The 22,670-nt window shown below is 38.5% G+C and overlaps 1 protein-coding gene across 3 annotated transcripts in view; it reads right to left on the bottom strand.

Annotated features, from left to right (window-relative positions):
* The window catches only part of RAB6A (RAB6A, member RAS oncogene family), a gene marked incomplete at its 3' end in the record, with an annotated part of 77,851 nt that overhangs the window by 5,383 nt on the left and 49,798 nt on the right, over positions 1 to 22,670 (bottom strand). For 2 of the 3 annotated variants that reach the window (XM_079707611.1, XM_079707610.1), the window contains exon 6: positions 16,232 to 16,325. The exons of the other annotated variant lie outside the window; for it this stretch is intronic. In XM_079707611.1, coding sequence (XP_079563737.1) covers positions 16,232 to 16,325 — 94 coding nt within the window. The remainder of the gene's footprint in view (positions 1 to 16,231; positions 16,326 to 22,670) is intronic. 3 annotated transcript variants of the gene reach the window in all.

Below are 22,670 nucleotides of genomic sequence, written 5' to 3'. Positions count from 1 at the left end.
ACTTCAACTAGATGGAAAAACAAATGCCACTGAATCTCTCCAATCAAATATGAAAAAGGATTTTTTAAAAACAAAGATTCAATTAACACAAGCAAATATAATGGGAGGAAATGACAATTAAGAGGGACCAGAACAGGGACTTCCCTGTTGGCGCAGTAGTTAAGAATCCACCTGCCAGTTCAGAGCACACGGGTTCGATACCTGGTCAGGGAAGATCCCACATGCTGAAGAGCAACTAAGCCCATGCACCACAACTACTGAGTCTGCGCTCTAGAGCCTGTGAGCCAAAAAAAAAACTACTGAGCGCGCGTGCCACAACTACTGAAGCCCGTGCGCCTAGAGCCCGTGCTCTGCAATGAGAAGCCACTGCAATGAAAAGCCCGCGCACCACAAGAAGAGTAGCCCTGCTCACCACAACTAGAGAAAGTCTGCGTGCAGCAACGAAGACCCAATGCAGCCAAAAAATAAAATAAATACATAAATTAATTAAAAAAAAAAGAGGGACCAGAACATTAACTGGTAGATCTGAGAAATATACTTTTTTTTTTTTTTTTTTTGGCCACACTGCATGGCTTGTGGGATCTTAGTTACCCGACCAGGAATCTAACCCGTGCCTCCTGCAGTGGAAGTGCAGAGTCCTAACCACTGGACGGCCAGGGAATTCCCCAGAGAACTATACACTCAAAGAAAGCAACAGGCCTCCATTATCTACAAAATTAAATATATTCGACACGGAAGAGTAAATAGGTTAACATGACCCCATAGGTCCCCCCACTCTTTTATTTTTACCTTTGAGAATAATTAGAACTAAATACTTCAGGAAAGCTTTCTTGAAAGGTTATGTGTGAAGTCCTTCCTTCAAGACCAGTTCTCAACACCTATAGTGCATCGGAATTACCTAGGAAACTTAAAACAAGCAAAACACCAGATGCTTGGGTCCCACCCCCAAAGACAGATTCAACTAGTGTGGGTGGGGCTAGGTCCTTAGTACATTTCATTTAAAGTTCTCCAGATGAGGGGCTTCCCTGGTGGTCCAGTGGTTAAGATTCCGGGCTTCCCTGGTGGCGCAGTGGTTGAGAGTCCGCCTGCCGATGCAGGGGACACGGGTTCGTGCCCCGGTCTGGGAAGATCCCACATGCCGCGGAGCGGCTGGGCCTGTGAGCCATGGCCGCTGAGCCTGCGCGTCCGGAGCACACCGCAACGGGAGAGGTCACAACGGTGAGAGACCCACGTACCGCAAAAAAAAAAAAAAAAGATTCCACGCTTCCACTGCAGGGGGCACAGGTCTGATCCCTGGTCGGGGAACTAAGATCCCTCAAGACCCGCGGCGTGGCTAAAAACAACAACAAAACCCCCCAAAATCTCCAGATGATTCTAATGTGCTGTGAGGGTGCTGTAAGGCCAATGCTGTAACAATAATCTGTAAGGAGTGTGAAGTAATCAATCAAATCAAGTAGGCAAGAAAAAAGGTAATACTGAGTGCTTAACTTTACAGATTTTCTCATCATAATCCTTGCAGTAACTTGTGAGGAAGGTATTAATATCCCCATTTTATAGAAATCTAAGGCTAAAGAGAGTATTTGCCATCCACCAAATGAATAGCAGAGCCAAGATTCTAAAATTCATATTTTTCCTACTACCTTATGTTACCTAGTATAAATGGAAGTTCTTTCTATATGGAAAGCACTGTGGAAAGGGCTGTGTGAAGAAACAGCTAACAATCTCGGGAAGAGGAATTTGCTTTGTGAAACACTATTATTATATACAAAAATCAGACATAAAAATTTAATCAATGTATTTGAAAAACCCGGTGCTACCTCAAAATATTTCAATTAAATTATTGGGTTGGCCAAAGGTTCGTTCGTTTTCTTCTGTAAGATGGCTCTGGTAGAGCTCAGTTGTCTTTAACTTCATTTGAAATAATTTTGTTAGACTGTATATGACAGCTGTTATATCAGCATGAATTTAAAAAAAGACTTATCAAAATTGGTGAATTTTTGTGTAGTCATTTTAATATTGAAGATGGAAGGAAAAGAGCAATATTTTTGGCATATTATGCTTTATTATTTCAAGAAAGGTAAAAACGCAACTGAAACGCAAAAAAAGATTTGTGCAGTGTATGGAGAAGGTGCTGTGACTGATCAAACATGTCAAAAGTGGTTTGCGAAGTTTCATGATGGAGATTTCTCCCTGGACGATGCTCCATGGTCGGGTAGACCAGTTGAAGTTGATAGCAATCAAATCAAGACATTAATTGAGAACAATCAATGTTACACCAGGAGAGAGCCGACACACTGAAAATATCCAATTAAAGCACTGAAAATCATCTGCACCAGCTTGGTTATGTTCATCGCTTTGATGTTTGGGTTACACATAAGTTAAGCAAAAAAAACCTTGACCGTATTTCTGCATGCAATTCTCTAGTGAAATGTAATGAAAACATTCCGTTTTTAAAATAAATTGTGACAGGCGATGAAAAGTGGATACTGTACAATAATGTGGAACGGAAGAGATCGTGGGGCAAGTGAAATAAACCACCACCAACCACACCAAAGGCTGGTCTTCATCCAAAGAAGGTGACGTTGTGTACATGGTGGGATTGGGAGTCCTCTATTATGAGCTCCTTCTGGAAAACCAAATGATTAATTCCAACGAGTACTGCTCCCAATTAGACCAATTGAAAGCAGCACTCGATGAAAAGTGTCCAGAATTAGTCAACAGAAAACGCATAATCTTCCATCAGGATAATGCAAGACCACATGTTTCTTTAATGACCAGACAAAAACTCTTACAGCTTGGCTGGGAAGTTCGGATTCATCCGCCGTATTTACCAGACATTGCACCTTCAGATTTCTATTTATTTTGGTCTTTCCAAAATTCTCTTAATGGAAAAAAAATCCCTGGAAGACTGTAAAAGGCACCGGGAACAGTTCTTTGCTCAAAAAGATAAAAAGTTTTGGGAAAACAGCATAATGAAGTTGCCTGAAAAATGGCAGAAGGTAGTGGAACAAAACGGTGAATACTTTGTTCAATAAAGTTCTTGGTGAAAATGAAAAATATGTCTTTTATTTTTACTTAACAACCAAAGGCACTTTTGGCCAACCCAATAAAAGAATCCATGTCACTAACTTATACTAAACTTAGGACATCCCAAAATAGGCCAAGAAAATGCTTTACAAAAGCCAAGTTCTATCCTTACATAAATATATGTAAGACAGGAAGGAAAAAACTCTAGGGGTTTAAGTTGTTTTAAATAATCATTAAAGGAAAATCCATATTTTAAATGCCAATGATATGCTAAAAGAGGCTTCTGCTATATTAGAAATGACAGAGGACTAACTATGGGGCCAGTACAGTTGGTAATGTTTTTTTTTAAATCCTCTCACTTGGATTAACAGAATATCCACTTCCTATAGGCATTCTGGGGCATCCTTCTCAGGATGCTTACCAGAATATTTTCTTTTCCTGGAAAAATGGTATCAATTCCACTCTACCCTCCAGGTGTATGGTATTTTACTTGTAATTTCTAGGGAGAAATGGCATATTTAAGTTGCAGTGACAGCTACAGGAATTAGCTCTGGGGATGATGACAAGCTGAATATTGGCTCTCCACAGAAACTTGCAAGCTGAATATTTTGGGCTATGATTTTAGGTATTTAATTTAAAGGGGTAAAATGAAGATTTCAAAGTAAAATCATTGTTGCTACCAGTTCTTACCTTTATTATAAGATTAACTAAGTACTTTATAAGCAAGAGGATATTCCATTCTTCAAAGAGTAAGCTAAGTTAATCAGTTCCATCAACATACAGAAAATTTTCCTTTATGAAAGTAATCTTTGTACTGTAAGGGCAGGGAGTGTTTTATACACCACAATTCTCATATGATGAGTGCTCAGTATTTGTTAACTTTGATTTTTTTTTTTTTGCGGTACTCGGGCCCCTCACTGCTGTGGCCTCTCCTGCCGCAGAGCACAGGCTCCGGACGCGCAGGCTCAGCGGCCATGGCTCACGGGTCTAGCTGCTCCGCGGCATGCGGGATCCTCCCGGACCAGGGCACGAACCCGTGTCCCCTGCATCAGCAGGCGGACTCCCTACCACCGTGCCACCAGGGAAGCCCCTAACTTTGATTTTTTGCTAGATCTCTACTTTAATTTTGGTAGCCTAGCATTTCTTAAATGAAAGTTTTTTTTATTACTGGTTTTTTTTTTTCCAATCAGCTCTTAATGGATCTTTTTGCTTTCCACACGTACCACCCTTACCCTTTTACAGTCTATTTTTCACAGAGCAGCCAGTGATTTCTTTTAAATCCTAAATCAGAACATGTCAAATCTCTGATTAAAACCTTCCAACAGCTTCCTATCTTACTCAGAATAAAAGCCTAGAGCCTAAATCGTTGCTACAGCCTACATGGACTTAGACCTCTGTCCCCTAGAACTATCCCTCTGTAAGCTTATTTCCTAACACTTGCCCCCCTCCCTCACTCCACTCTAACTGAACCAGCCGTACTACTCCTTAAACATGCCAAGTACCTTTGAACTTGTTGCACTTGATGCTTGGAATGTTCTTCCCTAGATACATAAACAACTTACTTCCTCAATTCTTTTAGATCTCTGTTCAAATATCACCTTATCAGAAAGGCTTTTCCTGATTACCTTTTACAAAACATCAATATCTTAACCCTTTCACCAGTACTCTTTATCTCCCTGACCTTACTTTTACTTTTCTCCACAGCGGTTATAACCTCATGAAGTATTATATTTTCATTTATGGCCTAATTTTCCATACTAGAATGTAAACTTCATAATGGTATGGACTTAGGATATTTTGCTCACTATTGTATATCCACTGCCTATAACGTAACAGAACTAGGCATGTAGGAGGTGATCAACAAACATCTGATGAGTGAATTGACTTAATAAGAGCATGGTCAGGGACTTCCCTGGTGGTCCAGTGGGAAAGAATCTGTCTTACAATGCAGGGGATGTGGGTTCGATCCCAGGTCAGGAAACTAAGATCCCATATACCGCGGGGCAACTAAAGCCTGCGTGCCACAAATACTGAGCGTGCATGCCTCAACTAGAGCCTGCGTGCCTTAAACTACAGAGCCCACGCACCCTGGAGCCTGTGCGCCACAACTGGAAAGAGAAAACCCGCATGCCACAACTAGACAGAAGCCTGCGTGCCACAACGAAAAATCCTGCGTGCCTCAACGAAGATCCCGCGTGCTGCAACTAAGACCCGATGCAGCCAAAAATAAATGAGTAAATAAGTAAATAATAAATCTTTAAAAAATAAAATTAAAAAAGAGCGTGGTCAATATGATAATTTCTCATTCAACCAGTTCATGCTCACCATGTATATGGCTTCCTGACATTTAGTGATATTAAAGTCCTACTGTGTTAGGGATATAAAGCACAAAAGGATAAATTAGGGGTATAGATAAACATTACATATTGTATGTAAAGTGCCTGGTAGGAAGACAGCAAAGAAATGTCTTAAAGTTAATATTTATGACGTAATATTTATACATTGCATAGTAGGTAGTCTTGTATTATATGTTAATTTCTCTTCTTCCTTGGAGTATCATCTTATCTATACAAATCAAATATACACCTCAAGGGTTTAGCTCTTTTTTTGTGGCTTTTTAAAAAAATAAATTATCTTTATTATTATTATTTTTAAATATTTATTTATTTGGTTGCATGGGGTCTTAGTTGCGGCAGGCAGGCTCCTTAGTTGTGGCTGGTCAGCTCCTTATTTGTGGCTTGCAGGCTCCTTATTTGTGGCATGCGAGCTCCTTAGTCGAGGCGTGTGAACTCTTGGTTGCAGCACACATGTGGGATCTAGTTCCCTGACCAGGGATCGAACCCAGGCCTCCCGCACTGGGAGCAGAGAGTCTTATCCACTGCGCCACCAGGGAAGTCCCTTTTGCAGCATTTTAAAACAAAGCCTTCCTTGATCATCCTAACTGTATATGATCTTCTTCATTTCTGCAACAAATATACCTCCTTGTGCCAGCATTCATTTTACATCTCAGTAATTACTGTGGATCTTACTATCTTGTAGCATTTGCTATGCATTTATCATGTACTACCTACCTTTCACTGCATAGCTTTCATGAGAATGTAATTCTTCTCTTCAACTATAAGTTTTTTTTGAAGTCAAGAACCATATTTTACATAACTTTATGCTCTCCAAAGAACCTACAGTGGTCCTACACATTGTAGGCACTTGATACAGGTGGAATAAGGTATGTGATAAAGTATAAGATTAAGACCTGCTATGAGCCAAGAACTGTGGTTGACATGGGATTCAGTGGTATAGGAAAGACACCATCCCTACCAATGCTTAAAATAAATATGTTTTCTCAGCAGGTATAAAATAATTTTCATTCACGCGCGTGCATACACACACGACTCCACTGTGAATGGTACACAAGTTTTCACTGACTTGTTAGTGCTGATGCCCATCAGCTACCATTAATTTCTCACAAAGTCCTCCCTTCTCTTTCAAACGAAACTTTTTCTTCTGATAAGCACGGATGAGTCTAGAAGTTATAGATCAAGGAGTGTTTCAGTTCCTATTCCATTTTCCGGTACTGTAAAATTAGAGAATATAATAAGGAGGGTGACACCCACACACTAAATACTTCATTAAAAGAATGTACTAATTCTCAGATGAAAAATGAGGTGGAGCCTTAAATAATCACCTTATCATTACAATTTCCTTCAGCAATTTAAACACCAGACAACTTTCATAAAGAAAGCAATATTATTGCTTTTTTAAAAACAAATTTAGAAAAATAAAGGGTAAATTTTTCTTAGGCTGTCTTTTTATGAAATATTGAAAGGATAAAAATCACTATTTAAATATCCTATATACTACAAGTGATCATGTTAGATTATTATTATATATTCTAGTTCTAACCCTGATAGTTTTTATTTAAAAACTACAAAATATTCTTTAAGACAGAAACAAGATGTTAGGGTTAAATGCTTAAACCAGACTAAAGGGCAAAAGGTTTTAAGCAAAGAACATCTTTAAATAAGAAGAAAAAGTAGCCATATTGGGTAGGAATAAATTTGTTTTATTTTAAGCCAAAGTTCTCAGGCATTAAGGTCCAATTACTTGAACCATGGTTAGACATTAAATGATGCATTAGTGAAATCTCTCCTAGAATTGTTTAAGAAGGAAAAAGAGCAATAGAGAAAGCCCATTTTAAGCTTTTATTATATATATTATAATCTAGTACATGAGTGAGTAGGGAGGAGGAATCCAATTAGCAGAAAATTAAAAAGACATTTCTGTACATGTAAAGTACAACTAGATGGTACCTTCAGTACTGATATACATGTCTTATATACAGAAAGGCTTCTGTGTACCTCTTGGTGAACAGGCATGATTTTGTCAAATAAAATAAGTACAATGCACAATCATCAAAAGTAACTGCATTTTGCAAACACATGGCTGAACAAACATACACAATGTTTACTTAACAGCTCGTAAGACTGTGACTCTCAATGTTTTCCAAGAGTGTGACTGGACTGTAAATTTTACCTGGTAAATTTTTGAATACCAGCACCATTTCTGAATTATGACTGACCTACAATAAAAACTCAGAAGGAATGTGAGATTATTTCTTCATAGTCACTTCTGTTGATATGTGTTACTCACTGACCAAATAATTTAATTCAAAAACCTACTTACATTAACCTTAGATAAGCAATAACATACAGAATTCAGGAATTCTGTATGGAATTGTGGAACAAACTGGTCTTCTATATTAAATAAAACTAAGTATGTACATGCTAAATAGTCTCAGTTATTTCATTTATCAGATATTTTAATTTTTACCCCATAATTTCAATACAGACTCCAGTTTTGGTAACAGCAGAGTAGCTTATATAGGACTAACTCTCTTGCAGATAGCATTTACTAACTGTGGACAACAACTATTTGAAGGCTCTCAAGAGCAACAAAAAGCAGATACAAACTAGGAGGAATTCACACTAGAAGGGAACCCACACTCCCTGGGTGAGAGTCACCTTTATACAGGTTTTCCCAAGAGCCAATCCTAGTTTGAACAATATGGGGTGGTTAGAACTCAAGCAGAAAACTAGAGTTTTACAGGTTTGAAGTGTCAACTGACTACCAGAGTGGCTGTATTAAGGAAGAAAATAACAAAAAGGAGGGAGCCAAGAGTAGGAGCCCTAATATCTACACATAAAATTCCTGCAAATCATCAGTTAACTCTTTAACGGTACATATGTACGAGAGATTCCAAGGAGCTCATCTGAAAGCAGAAGGCTGAAAGAAATGAGCAGAGATTTCAGCTACTGCCTGCTCCAGGGATACAGTTTAGAGTTTCAATCCCACCAAGATAGAAAAGCTTGATAAACGTCTCAGGCTTTCTATAGATCCACCCAAACAATGCACAACTTCAAGACTCCACAAGTTCATGGTGATCAGCCAGCAATATAACAACCTGCTATAATACAACCCAGAATTTAGCAGAGAGAAATAACAGAAACCAGAGTTTCTATGCACACACAATGCCAACCATACAACCAAAAATTACTAGATACACATAAAAAAACAAAACAAAACAAAAAACGCAGAAAAATCTAACCTAGAGGCAAGAGAAAAAGTAAATAGCCAATAGAAATAGACTCTGAATTGACCCAGATGTTGGAATTAGCAGACAAGAATTTCAAAGCAATTACTATAAATATGTTCAAGAACTCGAAGGTAACAATGACCATAATGATTGAACAGATGGGGAATTCCAACAGAGAAATGGAAGTTTTAAGAAATAAATGAAAAAAATCTAGGACTGAATTACAATATCTGAAATAATAAATTTACTGTATGGACTTAACAGTTTAAATATGGCAGAAAAAGGATCAGTGAACTTGAAGACACATCAATAATAATACCTAATCCGAAAAAAAAAAGAGGGAAAAAATATCAAAATCACTGAGCAAAAGCCTCAGTGACCAGGGGGCGTGGGTAATATCAAGCCATCTAACAGATGTGCCAGTGGTATTCCAGGAGAGAAAAGAAAATGGGGCAGAAAAAATACTTTAAAACAACACATTACAGGGACTTCCCTGGTGGCGCAGTAGTTAAGAATCTGCCTGTCAATGCAGGGGACATGGGTTTGAGCCCTGGTCCAGGAAGATTGCACATGCCACGGAGCAACTAAGCCCGTGCGCCACAACTACCGAGACTGCGCTTTAGAGCCCGCGACCCACAACTACTGAGCCTGCGTGCCACAGCTACTGAAGCCTGTGAGCCTAGAGCCTGTGCTCTGCAACAAGAGAAGCCACCGTGATGAGACATCCACGCACCACAACGAAGATTAGCCCCCACTTGCCACAACTAGAGAAAGCCCATGCGCAACGAAGACCCAACGCAGCCAAAAATAAATAAATAAATTTATTTTAAAAAACCACAAAAAAACAAAAAAACAACACATTACAAACAGAGAATGATATAAATTAGAGTTCCCTTCTCATTAAAATCAATGGAAGCCAGAAGACAATCGAAAGGCATCTTTAAAGTATTGGAAGAAAAAAATCTGTCAACCCCAAATTCAATAACAATAAAATATCTAGAAATGTCCCAAATATTTGGAAATTAAACAACATATTTCTATATCTTCATTAGTGTGGTCATTATATTTATATATACTTTTAACAAAATTCATCTAATTGTAAACTCAAGATGTGTGCATTTCACTATACATAAATGTTTATCTCAATAAACTAATGGAAAAAAAAGTTCAATAAAAGTATAGCTGAATTAAAAGAAACTCAACGTATCTATACCTAAGTTGCAGTCAAAATACTGAATGAAGGACAATTCCCCATGTAACCTAGATTCTCTAAGCTTGTTCAGTCCAGCTTAGAAAATTCTTAAGACAGACTCAAGCTCATTAAATAAATACAGTATATTATTCTTTCATTCAATGAACGTTTACTGAGTTCAGTCTAATGGGAGGCAGAATTGACAAAAAACTTCAATATTAAAAGTAAAAAAGGGTGCTACTACAACAGATAGGAAAAGCACTTAATCTAAATTTGATTATGTTTAAACTGAGTTTTTAATTACAAATAGCAGATGGAAGAAATAGTGTTTTAGAAAGAAGGACAGTCACATACAATGGAAATGTGAGAACACAGTAAACTTGGGGCACTTTAAGAAGTATTGTATGGGTATGTAGTGGCCAAAGAACAGGACAGTGATTATGGAGGGGCCAGATCAAAGATTCTGAACAGCAGGGTGTAGCATACTAAGGAGTTTGCTTAAAATTCAGGATAAAACTCACAGATGTAACCTAAGCAGATCTGAGGCAGGAGATAGATGGGCTCCAGGCTAGGCATTTATAACTGGCCTCCTGTTTACATTTCTTAGGGCAAGAAAAAGATGGGCTTCAGGCTGGACACTTACAATTAGCCTCCTATGTGCATTTCCTGAGACAGGAGATAGGTGGGCTCCAGGTTAGATATTTACAACCAGCCTCCTGTTTGTACTTCAAAATAGAAATAACAACAGAAACAGGGTAAATAGCCAGGCTTTGTCTCCTGAGGACACTTTAAGATAACAGTCATGGCAGGAACAGAGAGGGGCTAAACCCTGTCTGAGTAAAATATCAAGAGGTCATATATTTCCCATCCTTGGGGCAAGGGAGACATTGCACATGTGCGGAAAGGCTCCTTGTGGGTCAAAAAGGAGGGGTCACCACTGCAGAATAGGTGATGCCAAGGCCCCCCCATAAGGCCTCTGGGCTGGAATCCATCTTGGAAAAAAGTTGCACAAACATGTTGGGGAGGGTCCTAGGGCAGGTCAGGTGTTGAAAAAGAAACCAAATAATTGGCCAAAGGTAAACAAAGACCCAGAAGAACTGCCCTATATAAATGACTTAAGCCCCTCTTTACTGCACTCCTTCTCATTAGGGAGGACATGCACATCCTTTCTCTCCGGGTGTGTCTCTGCCCTGTTTCTGTCTTAACTAAACTGTTCCTCTGTGTGCTCTCCCACTTGTTGTGCTCTGCCTTTAATAATAAACTTTGCATCTTTTTTTTTTTAAGGCCTTATATATTTATTGCAAAATAGTTCTTGAGAAAGGCTGCACCAATAACTTAACATGAGGAATTAACTAAAATGAGGAAATTTCCTCATCTTCTTGCCAATTATGGGTTCTTGCAATTTTTATAATTTTTGCCAATTTTTTGGCCCCAATGAATATATCATCAACATTTAACTTGCTTTTGATTATTACAAGGGTACATTTTTTAGTAGATATTTATTGGAGTATAATTGCTTCACAATACTGTGTTAGTTTCTGTTGCACAACAACGCGAATCAGCCATATGCATACACATGTCCCCGTATCCCCTCCCTCTTGAGCCTCCCTCCCATCCTCCCTATCCCACCCCTCTAGGTCATTGCAAAGCACCTTTGCACCTGTTTTTACAGTTTTTGCCTCCTTGAAACATTCTTGCTTTGAAATGGAGGCAAGAACCAGGGGCACTCTGCTTCTAGCCTCTAGCCCCTGGTGGACTAGGATTCCTGATTTTCACCCAGGTTACCCAGGTTCAATTCTTAGGCAGGGAACTCAGATCTCACTTCAAGACACAGCTCATTACTGCCTCTCCAAGATCAGATCTGCATTTTAAAACAATCACTCTGGTAGCAGGATGGAGAGTAAACTAAAATAGTGCAAGGTTGGAGGCCGATACCAGTTAATAAGCTATGGTAGCAGGCAAGGCAATAGACAAGGGCCTTAATACAGCAATGGGAAAAGTAGAATCAATAAGACTTGGTATCTAAACGACTAGTTCTAAGTTGTGAATACGAGCAAATCACAAGAGCTTCCGGGTTTCACTACATTTGTCCTGCTACTTTATGAAGACAAGAGTTTTTGACACTCAGATACGTGACATTTAATTCCCTGTAATCTGAATTTGGCTTCTACAAAAGACTGAGCAGTTTGAGTGTAGTAAGCCTGTCTTCTGTATCTAGCAGGGGTACGGAATCAATACTTGTTCAAACAATTATCGAAGTGAATAGATCTGACATACTTGCCAAACCATCTCTACGGCTTCCTGTGTCTTTTTACAAAGTACAGTTTGCATGAGAAATTCCCTGGGATTCTTATTAAAAATGTAGACTTTAGGACACTAGCCTAGACTTACTGATCAATATCCAGGAGTCATGCCTCAGGAACCAGTATATAAACTTTCAGATAACTATGCATATTAAAGTTGAGAACCATTAAACAATTCTCTAATCCTAGGAGATATTCCTAGGTACAATTTGCCATTCTAAAACCTCTATCCTTTCTGATCTTTGTTTGGATATAAGGTACTCTACTCTCTACCAAAGACAGCAAGGTGGAGGAAAAATACATTTAGCCTCAATGGTAAACTGTATGGGTTTCAAAAACATCTGTCTTGGAGAAAACTTGTCACATTTTTTTCCCCTACTGCCAAAGTTTCCAATGGCATGGTAAACATTAGATTTGCAAAATAAGCAATGAACTCCAACCACACAAGGTGCATTGTCCAGAGTCAAGAATTGGGCAATGGTTATTTGGCAGGTTTGATTTAGATTTTACTTAGGAAAATTTGAATTTTTCTATATAGCTAATATATCAAGTGGTATCAAAGGCTTTTTTTTTTTTAAACACTGGGGTGATTTGTAGTGCAACTAAAAGAAAAAAGACAAACACTTCTTCCATTTCTGGTCATTTAAATAATTAAGTTTTTTAATGATACTCTAGTTAATTAGTTCTGAAGCTCCTTTATAAAAACTGATTCAAGGAATAGACAATCTATAAAAAAAATGATTTATTTCTTAGCTAATACTTAAAATCAGTAATTTTTGCACATGACAGAAATGTATTCTATATGATGAACTATTGACAGTTAAAAGGGGAAGATTTTTAACCTGTTATTTAAATGTGCTTATTAACGTCAGATTTTAATTCTCTTTTGGTTTCATTATCTCATGGGAATGTGGGGGTCCCAGGATTTCTTTCTTCCTTAACTAAATTACATGAGTTGACAAAGCAGTTCTCTAAATATTGAAATAAAATTCGAATATACTGTGGTACTCTCTAGAAAATGAAAAGTAATGGTTTTTGTGAGTTAAGAAGGAAGCTACGGGACTTCCCTGGTGGCGCAGTGGTTAAGAATCTGCCTGCCAATGCAGGGGACACAGGTTTGAGCCCTGGTCCAGGAAGATCCCACATGCTGCGGAGCAACTAAGCCTGTGCGCCACAACTACTGAGCCTGTGCTCTAGAGCCCACATGCCACAACTACTGAAGCCTACGTGCCTAGAGCCCATGCTCCGCAACAAGAGAAGCCACCGCAGTGAGAAGCCCGTGCACCGCAACAAAGAGTAGCCCCTGCTTGCCGCAACTAGAGAAAGCCCGCGCACAGCAACAAAGACCCAATGCAGCCAAAATTTAAAATATGAATAAATAAATTTATTTTTTAAAAAAAGAAGGAAGCTACAAAAAATTAAAAGGCAGATCTATTCCAAAGTTTGAAAACAGTAATTTTGGTCACATTTATATTTAAAAAATAATAAAATCAAGTCCCAGTAGAATCAGGGACATGTTCAGACATATCATCTAAATAAGGAGAAATAAAAAAGTAGCAAATGGGGCTTCCCTGGTGGCACAGTGGTTGAGAATCTGCCTGCCAATGCAGGGGACACGGGTTCGAGCCCTGGTCTGGGAAGATCCCACATGCCGTGGAGCAACTAGCCCCGTGAGCCACAAATACTGAGCCTGCGCGTCTGGAGCCTGTGCTCCGCAACGAGAGGCCGCGATAGTGAGAGGCCCGCGCACCGCGATGAGGAGTGGCCCCCACTTGCCGCAACTAGAGAAAGCCCTCACACAGAAACGAAGAGCCAACACAGCCATAAATAAATGAATAAATAAATAAATAAATAAAAATTTTTTTAAAAAGCAAAATTCCAAAAAAAAAAAAAAAGTAGCAAATGGATTTTGAATTCAGGATAAGACTGTTTTGTAAAAGAAGTCACTCTTCATTACCAATGGCTAGCAATATCTGTCTGTAGGGGTCAGTCTTTTAGGAAAAATTACATGCCTAGTGATGAAAATGTTCTAAAATCGAATTATGATGATGGCTGCACAATGATGTAAACTCACTAAAAATAACTGAATCATACACTTAAAACAAGTGAATTTTGTGGTATGTAAATTATACCTCAATAAAGCTGTTAAAAAATTATGTGCTTATAAAATAACAAATGAATGATATACCCGATATTCTTAACATCCTAGGAGTTATCTAAACTTGGAAGCAATTAAATGTCATGAAGATACTGGTGCCTACTGTATGCTGATGATTTCAGAGCTTCTAAACCTATGAGATTACTTAGGGTCAGGACTAGGGGGCCATAGTAACCCTTTCTTTAGACATTAACCCAGACTGAAAGATATCCTGGAGAAGCCCATATACTAATATATAAGCAACTATTTCATATCCTTATCAAAATGTCTATAATAGAGAAAGCTAGATGAAGCTACCATTGCTTTGTCTTAGAGCAGTGACATATGATAATATTATGGCAACTTCTATTTTTCAAACCCTTCTTTTTTTTTTTTTTTTTTTTTTGCGGTATGCGGGCCTCTCACCGCTGTGGCCTCTCCCGTTGCGGAGCACAGGCTCCAGACGCACAGGCTCAGCGGCCATGGCTCACGGGCCCAGCCGCTCCGCGGCATGTGGGATCTTCCCGGACCGGGGCACGAACCCGTGTCCCCTGCATCGGCGGGCGGACTCTCAACCACTGCGCCACCAGGGAAGCCCAAATCCTTCTTTTAAAATTAATTTTTATTGGAGTATAGTTGCTTTACAATGTTGTGTTAGTTTCTTGCTGTACAGCAAAGTTAATCAGTCATACATATACATATATCTACTCTTTTAGATTTCCTCCCCATTTAGGTCACAACAGAGCACTGAGTAGAGTTCCCTGTGCTATACAGTAGGTTCTCATTAGTTATCTATATTATACATAGTAGTGTATATATGTCAGTCCCAATCTTCTAATTCATCCTACCCTACTCAAACTCTTTAATAAATTCCAAATACATGGGCAGGTCTGAGAATATATAATTTTGATGGGAGAGCTATTTTCAATATAACGTGGTAAGTTCTATGACAGTGGTTTCACAGGAGTCAAGGATCTATGGAAACACAGAAGAGAGTCATGTATCACTAAATGATAATACCTAGATGATAATAACTGGAGGTATGGTGGAGAATGTCAGAGAAAATTTCTCTAAAGAGCTGACATCTAAACTGACACTTAAAAGGATGACTAGGTATCAGTCAGAAAAGAAGAAAATGAGTATTCTAAGCAAAGAGAACAAAGATATGGAGCCATGAAACAGTATACTAGGAGGAGGGAATTAGTGACAATTCAGTATTACTTACATATGTTTCAAGGCAAAGAGAGATGGGACAATCAAAAATGAAAACAATATAGAGAATTTTTCATAAAGCTCTACTTATTCAGTTTCAAGGATTTTACTTTATCCCTCTACTGATAATGTAGAATTTTAAAAATAATTTATTGGGAGGTAAATCCTATAAATCTGGGACCACTACTCATGACACGTAGCCCTGAAGAATTAAGCAGGTAAGTTTTTGGTTACCCCATCTTTTAGAAAACAGTTTGACAATGTGAGATCTCCCCATATTTTCCTATCCCCAAAACACTCCTGTTATAAACTCTGTTAAAACACCAGCAGTTTATTAAGGACAAAGTAACCAGAATGTATTTTTACAACAACAAGCAAAATACCATGCCTGAAAGCAAATACCTGCTTTATCATAATCTTACTATCAAACACTAAAATAAGGAAAATTTACCTTGAAACAATGCAGTTGGGATTTAGTGAGTGTATGGTGAGTTTACAACCTAGCAATCATCTTATAATCATAATCTTGTAATCAAAATGAAATACGTGTCCTATGAACAATCTGAAAAGTTTGGCAAGTCTTTTCTCTTTTTCCCAAACTATGCCACATTTAGATTTTTCACTGTTCATTGTGATATGTCGCTAATTAATGAGGCCTGCTATTGCCAAATGGAAGAATATCTTACACTAGAGAATAGAAAACTCACACAATTATTTTATGTTTTTTCAATTTGATAACCTCAACTCACCCATACTGAAAAAACACTTACCTGCTTTACATTATATCCTGCTTTTGCACTAGTTTCAATAAACATAACATTCAGCTCTTTGGCTTTCCTCTCTCCTTCCTCAATTGACACTTGCCTGTAGAAAATAAAAAAGATAAACTCATCTTTTTGAAAGATAATGATATAAAGATTATAAACAAGGTTCTGAAAAAAACTTTTCTTGATCTGGTGCTGGTTATACAGGCAAGACTAGTTTGAAAATTTATCAAGCTGCAATACACTTGAAATTTGTGCACTTAGGTCAGAAAGAGAAAGACAAACACCATACAACATCACTTATATGTGGAATTAAAATATGACACAAATGAACTTTTATGAAACAGAAACAGACTCACAGACATAGAGAACAAACTTGTGGTTGCTGCGGGGAGGGAGGGATGAAGTGGGAGTTTGTTAGCAGATGCAAACTAGTATATAGAGAATGGATTAAACAACAAGGTCCTACTGTATGGCATAGGGAACTATATTTAATATTATGATAGACCATAATGGAAAAGAATATATAAAAGAATGTATATATATGTATAACTGAATCACTTTGCTGTACAGCAGAAATTAACACATTGTAAATCAACTATACTTCAATAAAAAAATCTGTGCACTTCTGTGTGTATGTTATATCTGACAAAATGTTTTTATAAAGGCATTTTTTAATGACTTGCTTTTACCTGCTGAGCTCATCTTGTTTTTTTGTTTTTTTGTTTTTTTTTGCGATACGCGGGCCTCTCACTGCTGTGGCCTCTCCCATTGCAGAGCACAGGCTCCAGAAGCGCAGGCTCAGCGGCCATGGCTCACGGGCCCAGCCGCTCTGCGGCACGTGGGATCCTCCCAGACAGGGGCACGAACCCGTGTCCCCTGCATCGGCAGGTGGACTCTCAACCACTGCGCCACCAGGGAAGCCCATCTTGTATTTTTTTAATTTTAAAAATCTTAATAGCGTGCTATTTTCTCTTAGCTTTAGCATTTAGCTTTGTGATTAAAAACTTTTATGTAAAATAACTTTTTATGGCTAGACAATTTGTCAATTTACTATCATAATTTATGTAACCAGTCTCAAACTGTTAGAAATGTATGTTGTTTTCAAATTTTATTGGGTTGGCCAAAAAGTTCATTTGGGTTTTCCATAAGATGTTATGGAAAAACCCGAATGAACTTTTGGCCAACCCAATACACTACTGTGAAAAATGTTGCTATGAACATCTTTGTGCTTTGTGACTTTGGATCATTTCTTTAGGTTGGATTTTGTGGATTTCTGTAAGTGGAACAAGTGAGTCAAATTAGTACTTCTTTTACAGGGAATTTTGTAGTACATCATAATTAGCAGTGTCTCTCAAGCTGTGAGCTCTTCAGGTGCAGAACTATCCTGTTTATCTTGGTGTTCCTAGCGCCTAGCAATCACATAGGTGTTTAATAAATATGCAACTATTCTAATTAAATGGATCTAAGCCATCAGCTGATAAATCCTGCTTCCTACAACACAGAACACCAAAGCAATGCAAGAGAATTTCTACAAGCTCCCACCATATCTATCTTCCAATCTACCTATGTGTGTGCCTTTTATACTCTATGTCTGTCTAATCCTACTACTATGGAGGAACTGTCCTTATTCCCCAAACTTATACCTACGTACTAGATTCCACTGTCTTCTTGTTTACAAGAAGATGTTATTCTTGAATTTCTCCACTCTCTAAAAATAAAATTATTCTTTTTTAAAATATTTATTTATTTATTTATTTATTTATGGCTGTGTTGGGTTTTTGTTGCTGTGCACGGGCTTTCTCTAGTTGCGCTGAGCAGGGGCTACTATTTGTTGCGGTGCGCGGGTTTCTAATTGTCGTGGCTTCTCTTGTTGCGGAGCATGGGCTCTAGGCATGCAGGTTTCAGTAGTTGTGGCACGTGGGCTCAGTAGTTGTGACTTGCGGGCTCTAGAGCTCAGGCTCAGTAGTTGTGGCGCACAGGCTTAGTTGCTCCATGGCACATGGGATCTTCCCGGGCCAGGGCTGGAACCCATGTCCCTTGCATTGGCAGGCAGATTCTTAACCACTGTGCCACCAGGGAAGCGCCAAAATTATTCTTATATAGAACAATGCAACTATTAATGCTTTACTACATCTGTTTGTTTTAGCCACTCATTCTCTATGTATTTGTGTATAAATTTTTTTTAAAACATATTTTTTCTTAATTTGACAGTAAGTTGACAATCAGCAGCAGACCTTTAGGCCCAAACACAAACACTTCAGAGTGTGAATTTCCTAAAAACAATTATTTCAGATGCCCTAAAACTTACTCCTTGGACCTCTTCTCTATCTACAATTACTCTCTTGGCAACCCCGTGCAGTCTCATGGTTTTAAATACCACCTATATGCTGATGCCTCTCAAGCATATATCTAGCCTGGACTGCTGCTCTGAACTCCAGACTCATATATCCAACTGCCTACCTGACACCTAATTATTAGGATATCTAATAGCCATTCTATACTTAAAATCACCAAAAGCTCAAGTCATGATATTCCCTCCCAAACTGTCTCTTTATGCAGTCTCTCCTATCTCAGTTAATGACAGTTACTCAGGCCAAAAACCTAGGTGTAATCCTTGACTCCTCCTTCCCCCACATCCCATATTCCACCCATCTGTATGCATTCCATCAATTGCATCAGTATATCCTGACAGTTCTATCTTCAACATAATATCTGAATTTGACTACTGGTCACCACAAAAGCTACCACTATCCTGGTCCAAGTCATCATCATTTCTTGCTTGGAATAAAGTCTAGATTAGCCTCCTCTCTGCTACCCTTATGTATTTTCAACAGAGCAAACAGTGACTTATGAAAAGCTACTTCTCTGCTCAAACCCTCCAATCTCATTCGGAAAGTCTTTACTTTGCCCTACATGACCTGGCCTTCATTATCTTTTCTTGTTTTGTTTTAATTTAACCTCACTGCCTACTACTCTTTCCATCGTTCTGTTTACCAGCTATGTAGGCTTCCTTGCTGTCTCTCAAAAAAGCTGTGTACTCCCAACTCAGTGATTTTGTATTTTCTGAGCCATGTGCCTAGGGCCTTTATCTCCTCAAGATCTCTGCACAGTTAACTCCCTTACTTCCTTAGTGTCTTTACTCAAAGTCACCAATCATCTTCTCAGGGAGGTCTTCTACTGCTATTCCATCTAACATGACAAACTTGCCCTTAACATTTCATACTCCTTTTCCCTGCTTATTTTCACCCTTAGCATGTATTACTACGAAACATACTATGTTTTTTTTGTTTGTTTATTTATTTATTGCTGCACTGGGTCTTCGTTGTGCGCGGGCTTTCTCTAGTTGCAGCGAGCGGGGGCTACTCTGTCGTGGTGCACGGGATTCTCATTGCGGTGGCTTCTCTTGTTGCAGAGCATGGGCTCTAGGTGCGCGGGCTTCGGTAGTTGTAGCACACGGGCTCAGTAGTTGTGGCTCGTGGGCTCTAGAGCACAGGCTCAGTAGTTGTGGCGCAGGGGCTTAGCTGCTCCACGGCATGTGGGATCTTCCTGGACCAGGGCTCGAACCCGTGTCCCCTGCACTGGCAGGCAGATTCTTAACTACTGCGCCACCAGGGAAGCCCCAATACTATGTATTTTTTGACTTATTTATTGTCTGGTTTATTCTTGGAATAAAAGCTCCTTGAAGACTTGTCTTTTTTGTTCACTACTCTATCCTAGAGTGGCATTCTCTGAAACATAAGTGGTACTCAACAAATACCTCCTGAATGAATGATTATTAGTCTGTAAATCCTACATGTGAAGAATTCCAGGCATAAATCCTAACTAGTTTTAGACTATAAGTCACCCCCATAAAATGGTTGAAAGTTAGCTATAGCAATGTTCACAACCGTGGTTTGAGTTTGTCAGAAGCACCTAGAAAGGTTAGTTAAAATAACTGAATCTGGAAGGAGGATCAAAAACATTAAAAATTTTAAGGTTGACCATGATCCTTTATAGCCAGAATCTTAAAAGAGATCTAATAAGCCATGTTTACCAAGTGATTCTCAGGTTTGAAACATCTGGGACTCACTGGGCCACAGGGGACATCAAGAATACTGAGAATCTAGGTGCTGAGACATGGAAACATATATTCTGGTCTTTCCTCCAAGTTTTCATGAAAAAACTATTTATTTATTTAAAGAATAAATTTCATTTATTTATTTATTTATTTTTGGTTGCATTGGGTCTTTATTGCTGCACGTGGGCTTTCTCTAGTTGCAGCAAGCGGGGGCTACTCTTCGTTGTGGTGCGCAGGGGCTACTCCTTGTCACGGTGTGCGGGCTTCTCATTGCAGTGGCTTCTCTTGTTGCAGAGCACAAGCTGTAGGAGCACAGGCTTCAGTAGTTGTGGCACGCGGGATCAGTAGTTGTGGCTCGCAGGGTCTAGAGCACAGGCTCAGTAGTTGTGGCACACGGGCTTAGTTGCTCTGAGGCATGTGGGATCTTCCTGGACCAGGCATTGAACCCGTGTCTCCTGCATTGGCAGGCAGATTCTTAACAACTGCGCCACCAGGGAAGTCCCGAAAAATATATTTAATTGTCAGAGAAAGTGGTAAAGTCATTTAACTTTGAACTGCCTTTTTTTTTTTTTTTTTTGGCGGTACGCGGGCCTCTCACTGTTGTGGCCTCTCCCATCACAGAGCACAGGCTCCGGACGCACAGGCTCAGTGGCCATGGCTCACGGGCCCAGCTGCTCCGCGGCATGTGGGATCTTCCCGGACCGGGGCACAAACCTGTGTCCCCTGCATCGGCAGGCGGACTCGCAACCACTGCGCCACCAGGGAAGCCCCTGAACTGCTTTTATTAAAAAAATTTTTTTTCTGATTACAAAAGTAATTTTTAAAAGACCAATCATTACAATAAACTCCTCTATAATCCCACTTTCTTCCCAAAGATAACTACAGTTAAGTTCATGTATGCTTATGCAGATTTGTTCTAGGCCAAAGGAAAGATGTCTATATATATATATATATATATATATATATATATATATATATATATATATAGGATGGTGTGTGTGTATATATGTATTTTTAAAACAAAAAGGATTCATGTATACGCATTGATCAAGTTTTTTTTTTTAAGCTTCACGTATTAGACAGCAATAAATTCTTCTCATTTTTTTAGTGGCTAGAAGAATTTCATTTATAAAATGCTACTATAACTAGCAGTCATTTAGACTGATTTTAATTATTTAATATTATAAATAATGTAATAATAATTCTTGTATGTTCATCTTTTCACATTTCTGTGGTATATCTGTGGAATAAGTTACTGGAGGTGGATTTGAGTCAAGAAGTATTTTAAATACTGATACGTTAAACCGTTTCTCTAAAGATTAGTTACAGTTTCAGTGTTTGTTTATTCAGACTCTTGATGATACTGTGCATTATTAATCTTCCTAATAATGGCTAACCTAATATGTGAATATGATCTTTATATTTATGTGTTCAAACTTATCAATCTTTCCCTTTATGGCTTTAGGATTCCACGTCATGTTTATAAAAGGCCACCCACTCCCAAAAGATTTTCTTTTAATGCTTTTTAAAAAAATTTAAAACTTTTACTCATTTAAAAATTATTTTATTGGGAATTCGGGATTAATAGATACACACTACTGTGTGTAAAACAGAAAAATACCAAGGACCTACTATGTAGCACAGGGAACTATATTCAATGTCTTGTAATAGTCTATAATGGAAAAGAATCTGAAAAAGGATAAATACATATATATATGTATAACTGAATCACTTTGCTATATACCTGAAACACTGCAAATCAACTACACTTCAATTAAAAAAAAAATCCTACAACTATTACATTAAAATTTAAATAATAAAAATAGATGACCCCCCCCCAATTATTTTAGTGGAACGAACAAAACTCTAATTCTTTTACTTTTTAAAAGTAAAAAAAAGGGCTTCCCTGGTGGCGCAGTGGTTGAGAGTCCGCCTGCCGATGCAGGGGACACGGGTTCGAGCCCTGGTCTGGGAAGATCCCACATGCCGCGGAGCAGTTAGGCCCGTGAGCCATGGCCGCTGAGTCTGCGCGTCCGGAGCCTGTGCTCCGCAACGGGAGAGGCCACAACAGTGAGAGGCCCACGTACCGCAAAAAAATAAATAAATAAAATAAAATAAAATAAAATAAAAGTAAAGTAAAGTAAAAAAAAATTTTTTTTAAGATTCTTAATTCTTTTAAATGTGAATAACTGAAGGGTGATAGTCTGGCAAAAATTACTGAGAAATATGGTAATTCTAAAGCAGTGGACAAATATTTCCTTAAAGAAAAATTATTGTAAACATAATTTAGATGTTTCTAGCATTTGTATACTCAAATATTACGCAGTAAAAGAACAGACGCTTGTAAGCATTCTTTTAGATAACTCTGGCTATAAAGGGAAACAA

Source organism: Hyperoodon ampullatus (genome assembly GCF_949752795.1).
Source record: "Hyperoodon ampullatus genome assembly, chromosome: 7".
Classification (NCBI taxonomy): Eukaryota; Metazoa; Chordata; class Mammalia; order Artiodactyla; family Ziphiidae; genus Hyperoodon; species Hyperoodon ampullatus.
Note: the sequence above shows the minus strand (reverse complement) of the source record. Positions and strands in the feature narration are given on the sequence as shown.